This window comes from Corylus avellana, chromosome ca1 (genome assembly GCF_901000735.1).
Source record: "Corylus avellana chromosome ca1, CavTom2PMs-1.0".
In the NCBI taxonomy this organism is placed as follows: domain Eukaryota; kingdom Viridiplantae; phylum Streptophyta; class Magnoliopsida; order Fagales; family Betulaceae; genus Corylus; species Corylus avellana.
The window spans coordinates 17,141,441-17,147,886 of record NC_081541.1 but is presented as its reverse complement, the minus strand read 5'-3'; the positions used below and the strand labels follow the sequence as shown (position 1 = coordinate 17,147,886).

At 36.0% G+C, this 6,446-nt stretch overlaps 1 protein-coding gene and 1 pseudogene across 1 annotated transcript; one reads left to right on the top strand and one right to left on the bottom strand.

The window, feature by feature from the left end:
* Positions 1-459: 459 nt before the first annotated feature.
* Positions 460-1,115, top strand: LOC132163217 (MDIS1-interacting receptor like kinase 2-like; annotated as a pseudogene).
* A 1,938-nt stretch (positions 1,116-3,053) lies between these two features.
* Positions 3,054-5,787, bottom strand: LOC132167585 (uncharacterized). Its single transcript, XM_059578595.1, has 2 exons — positions 5,662-5,787; positions 3,054-5,106 (listed from the first exon to the last, which is right to left on the bottom strand). The coding sequence occupies exon 2, from the start codon at positions 5,088-5,090 to the stop codon at positions 4,095-4,097; it is 996 nt and encodes a 331-aa protein (XP_059434578.1). The 5' UTR covers positions 5,091-5,106; positions 5,662-5,787; the 3' UTR covers positions 3,054-4,094.
* Between the last annotated feature and the right edge of the window lie 659 nt (positions 5,788-6,446).

The following is a 6,446-nucleotide window of genomic DNA, read 5'->3' as shown; positions in this document are numbered from 1 at the left end:
GGAACTTGAAGAGTTTGTCCTATTTGGATCTCGATCATAACAATCTCATTAGTCATATCCCAACTCAAATCGGCAATCTTCGTTCGTTGAAATATCTTGTCCTTAGCCATAACTTTATCAGTGGAGAAGCACTTGTTGAACTTGGGACTCTAGAAAATTTACGGAGATTGGATATCAGATACAATAATCTTACCGGAAATGTTCCCAATAGTTATGTTTCTATTAAAATAGTCAACTTGTCATACAATTCTTTCTCAAGTCCTATTCCAACAGATTTTGATCAATACCATACGCCCGACACATTAATTGGCAACAATTATTTCTGTGGTGACTTCATGGGTTTCCCTCATTGCCTTCCAAGTAGTAACAAATCAATTGTAACAAAAGTGAAAATTTTTGTTACCATCGCCATTTTCCTTGGATTCTTTACTTCTTAGGGGCTGTCTTCTATGTCAATGCATGGTTAAGGAAACTCAATTTGAATCAAGAGAAACAAAGAATGGGAACTTGATCTCGATATGGAATTTTGTTGGACATATTGCATATGAAGACATCATTGAAGCAACTAGGGACTTTGATATAAAATATTGTATTGGAACCGGTGGTTACAGCAGCGTTTACAAAGCAGAATTACCTGGTGGCAAAGTGATTGTCTTAAAGAAACTTCATCGATTGGAGGCTGAGAACCCAACTTTTGATATGAGTTTCAGAAACGAGGTAAAAGTGTTAACAGAGATTCACCATCGAAACATTATAAAACTTCATGGATTCTGTTTACATAAGCGATGCATGTTTTTGGTTTACGAGTACATGGAAAAGGGAAGAGTATTTTGTATCCTAAACATCAATGGTGAAGCTATGGAATTGGATTGGAGCAAGAAAGTAAACATCATCAAAGGCACTGCCCATGCTTTATCTTACATGCATTATGAATGCATTCCAGCAATTGTTCATCGAGATATAATAAGTAAAATATTCTATTAAACAATAAATTAGAGGTTTTTGTCTCTGACTTTGGCACAGCTAAGCTTCTTGATCCTGATTCATCCAATCAAACGTTAGTTGCTGGCACTTATGGTTATGTTGCCCCAAGTGAACTATTCTTTTTTTTTTTTTTTTTTTTTTTTTAACACTATAAGTTATATCTTTATATATTTACTTATTTATTCAGTGTTGCCTATTGTTCTAAAATGTATAATTAGCCATGTAGAACAAATGTATTTCTCAATATTTGTGCCAGAAGGGTCATCTTGTCAGTTATTGATTCAATCATGATCAACAAGTTTTGACCAACTTCTTTGCGTTGAAAATATACAAAAGTAAAAAAGGAAAAAGAAACTCTTTTACGTTTTTATTTTGCTTGTTTTCTTATTTTTCTTATTTTCTTGTTTTATATATATATATATATATATGCAGAGTAGGCCTATACCATAAAAGTTACTGAAAAGTGCGATGTTTATAGCTTTGGAGTTGTGGCACTGGAAATATTAATGGAAATACATCCAGTGGAACTTCTAACTTCATTATCCTCATCTTCTTCTCATAATATGATATTACATGAAATATTAGACCAATGTTTGCCACCTCGAAATCATCTGGTTGTACAAGATATTTTCCTTGTTGCTACAATAACATTTGCATGCGTATACACCAAACCAAAGTCTCGACCTACTATGCAATGTGTGACTCAAGAATTTCTTTCTCCAAAAAAATCAATAGCCAAGCCTTTATATGGAGTTTCACTATGGAGCCTAAGGAACCAAGAAATGTATATGGTTGGATCAGGGAGTGAAACTCAAGTTTGAAGTGCTTGTTGCTCGGATTAGTATCACTCAGTTTGCAAAACTTAAATATTTACAATAAATGTTGTGTATGACAATTATAAAGCCATTAATTATGTGTCTAGCATATGTATATTGTATATATGAAATTTTAGCTTTTTTATTTGTCTCATAATTCTTGTTTTGCGTCATCTTTTATGGTATAAAGTGTTATGGAGACTATGATGCATTGTTTAACACTCCATTCATATGTATTAGATTCATCTATATGGAGACTATGGTATAAGGTGTATATGATTCTTGTTACCACTCCATTCATCTGTATTAGATTCAATTCTTGGGTATCTTTGTCATTAGATAATGTATTTGTTAGCGATGGAAAAAAAATATGGTCTGCTGACTTAGGAGCTGAGTCTGCTGTCTTGAGCTTAAGACCCCACGCAACTGTCCAGAGTATTATCTAGAGAGAAAGGCATAACCAAATGGTATATAACAAAATGTTTTCCTGAAAAATGGAAGTGACAGTGTTAATGGTAGTCATAAATGATTTGCAAAGTTTCAAAAGCACACATTTACTAGGAAACAAATTGACCAGCTATTGCTCTATATGGCTAGTATAGGAGATGTTGCTGATGTTAAATCACCAGTTATCCTAAAAGCTTAAGCTAATAGGAAGAAGTAAATTTAATCACTTAATCAATACTTTAACACTCCCCCTGACGTATGGGCTCAAACTCCCTTTTAATAGGTGAGTCCTAACACGTGGAATATTTAATTTAAATGGGGGTGATTTGACGGAGTCAAGGTTCGATCCCATGACCTTTGGCTCTGATACTATGTTAAATCACAGGTTATCCTAAATGCTTAAGCTAATAGGAAGAGGTAAATTTAATCACTTAATCAATACTTTACCAGCTGATACATATCAGTTTTAGAATGATAGATTTGCATTTCATAAAAATAGGTAGGATTTTGAGAGAAGATATCACCCTGCCAAGTACTTTTTTTTTTTTTAAAAAAAAAAAATTAATGTTTCTTTTTCTAGCCAAAAAATGAAAATGAAAATATATAAGATGTTGCTGGAATAGGGATAAGTTGCAGCAACACATTGGAGCAATGTATTTTATTCTTATGCCAAAGCCATATTTGGTGCAGTTCTGAAAATTCTAAAACGACTCCAAACGACACCTATTCAAATGTCTAGGTGATTCACAAATATTAAGCGGAATAATATCTGACCTAACAATTAATAATCAACCAAATACATATATGTAATGAAAAATAAGAACACAGATATTTGGTTACGAAGAGGAAACCATTTAGAGAACTCTCTAAATGTAAAACCTCTCCGGGGCAGCCAAACCCAGGAAATCAATCCACTATAAGAAGAATAAGGAATACAAGAAGAATTACAAAACCTTTGCAATTTACTCTTCCTTGTACACGACAAGTGACCCACTTGACTTCTACCGCAGTAGCCCTTTCCAGAACATCTGGCACAATTCTTCTATAAGATTTCCTTTCACCGGAACTCCGATTGGCTTCACGTATTTAATCCTTTCTCAAATAAGCTAGAGCAATATCTTTCTCTAAGCTCTCTGATTTTGCTCTCCAAAAATACGTACCTTTGTAAAGCAAAATAAAGTGTTTAAATAGAAAAAATTAATCCATCAGCAGCTATGTCCGGACAGGGCTAATCTGGGGTCCGGACATGGCTAGGTTCACAAAATCGTAACCTAGTGATGTCCGGACATCCAAGCCGTGTGTCCGGACAGGCCTCATAAAATGGGCTTTTTGGAAATGGGGTCCGAACCCAGCTTCTGGCGGTCCGGACCTCTCCTTCAAATTGCTGTTGTTGGAAACGGGGTCCGGACCCAGCTTCTGGCGGTCCAGACCTCCTCTTCAAAACTGGCTTGCTGGTTTTTGTGTCCGGACCTTGCTTCTAGTGGTCCGGACATGCCCTTCAACAAGTATTCTCTGGAAACTGGGCCCGGCCCTGACTTCTAGGGGTCCAGACCTGCCTTTTAGCTTGTGTTTTCTGGACATGATAAAATGCTTCATTTTCACCAACGTTACACGCAAACCGAATGAGCCAAAACATAAACTAACAAACCCCCCCTTTGGCCATTCGGGAACAAAAATAATTGTAATACATGAAAATGACACATCAAAATAACTCCCCCTTTTTGTCTCGGAAGGACAAAGGAAGCAAAAAAAAAACTAGAGTTACCAACAACCAATGAATTCTTAAGTATAACCAAACAACAACAAAAATTATTCTTGCCAGAAACAAACCAAAACAGGAGGGAAAAATTATTCTTGCCAAAAGCTTTCCTTGATGGACTTCACATCTTTCTCCAAATTCGTTAGGCGAGTGTTGATGGCTTCAATGCTTTGGCCTTGAGTTTGAAGTAAGTCAATTATTTTAGTTAATTGACTTGAAATATCTGATGATCCCGAGGAGGACGCAGCTGGAGAATCTTGAGCGAGTGGAGGCGCCTGCACAGCTGGAGCGTGAAGCCGAAGTTGGGCATTTGACTTCATCACAGTTGCTTTGCCAAAGTAACCTTCAGGAGCTTCCATACGTTCATTTGCAGCAATTTTGGGCAAAATGGCATGCAAAATCTTCGTAATGAGACCATCATAAGGTAATGCAATAGAGTGATCTTCATGGAGCTCGATCATTGTCAATACTAGATGAGTGCATAAACAAAACTCAACGCGGTTAATGATGCCATAAATCATAATTGCTCGTTCGATAGTCACATGACTATGTCGAGACATTGGCCAAATATTCTGCAGCAAAATCCGAGTTAACAACCTCTCTGGAGCCCTTACATAGCCAATTGGAATTTTGTTCAGGTCTTCATCCCATACAAGCTGCTGACTTGGATTAAGAACCGCCATGATTTCAGCTTTTGTTGGTTGTGGATCTTCTTCTAGAAATGGTAGCGGCTTCTCATTAGTCAATGGAATCCCAATAACTTCACTGATTAGCTCAGTAGTGATATTGAGCGTTTTTTCGAAGACCTTGGTCGTGAATGACGGGGGACCAACCAAGTCAATCTCGTCGATGTTGTAATAGAATTCCCGAACTAACCGAGTGTAGGCATTCACAGGAACAAACAATGAGGTCCATTGATTTGCCTGGAATATGTCATGAATGAATCGAAATGGTTCCACTCGAATATCCTTTTGTTCTACTCCACGCTCGATCACAAATTTGCGGGTAAAAATCTTATCCTGTAAGACTGATTTTTCTTCTCTAGTGCGCTTCCTCGGTGTGGATTCCGAAATTGGATACACCATTCGCTACATTCACACCCTAAAGACGGAAGTAAATGATAAAATAATAGCACAAATCACTAGAAGAAATTAGATTGAAAACAAATTTTGATATGAAACATGTGATTCCAAAATTGAGATAGATGCATACATATGTCATGTAGACATTCTATCGAACAGATGATAGACATGAAGGTATTAACTATAACTTGAAGAAAAGACTGCATGAAAAACTGAAAATACCTTGTCTAGGAACATCCCAACCAATATCAAAAGACCAATAACAGTGAAATATAGGACTGTAATCGAAGAATTGGAGCAAACTTGAAAAACGGAATCGGTGAGACATTTTATCAAACACATTGAATGCACAAAAGAATGTAGACATGTAAAACACAAGACAAGATGAAGCCCCTTCCTAAATACATCAAAGTGCATGTAATTTGAAACAAGCATAAGTGAGAGGAAGAATAATCAATGTAAATCAAGTACTCAATCAATTCGAAATTGCAAAAGTAAACCCAAACAGTCACAGCCGAGAATTTTATTTGAACAAAAAATTGAAAAAAAAAACAGAAAAGAAAAGAAATCAGACCTGCGATGATGGAAGTGTAGACGGGAATGTGAAGCAAAGAAAGCAGTGAAATAAAAATAAAACAACAAAAAAAATCGATTTGAGGAAGAGGTGGTGCGGCCGAGAGAGTGAGAGGAATGAATTGGGAAGAAAATGCAGGAACACTGTCGATACAAACAATGCAGTGGGCGTGTCCGGACAAGTAAGCACAGTGTCCGGACCGCAACAATTAAAAATAAGAAATAATAAAAAATTAATTAATTAATTAATTAATTAATTTTTTTTTTTTTAAAAAAAGAACAGAAAACAAACAGAACTTGTTTAGATATCCAATAACCCATGTGTGTTCTTATGAAATCTTAACAATTCGGAGTGGTAAAAAAAAATTACACTTACACCATAAATGTACCATATGCAAGACAACCTTATTCTGTGAATTCAGTTAAGTAAGCAATTATCAAAAATCTCATGTGATGGTGTAGTGTGTGAAAACTCCCATTAAATAAGATTTCATCAATGAAAGGTAAATCTAGGCAGACATTTTGTAAAGGAAGACAAACAGTCTGATTCAAGCCATAGTAAAACCTTATAATGTTAGGACCTAGATTCCCTCATCCGATACACTCCCCCTGAGACTAATCATTTGCTTTTACCATGTCCTTTCGTAATCATCTATTTCTGCAATGATTTGATCACTGATTCTTTCTTTAGGGACACATAGAAGCAAAACTAAGTCATCTGAGCTTATTTGATGCCCTTTTTTTTTTTTTTTGTGGAAGAAAATGTTGGAATTTTTAGGAGCTAGG

Bases quoted from the DNA above. Each gene is read 5' to 3' on its own strand.
- LOC132167585 (XM_059578595.1), bottom strand. From the start codon at position 5,090: ATGGTGTATCCAATTTCGGAATCCACACCGAGGAAGCGCACTAGAGAA.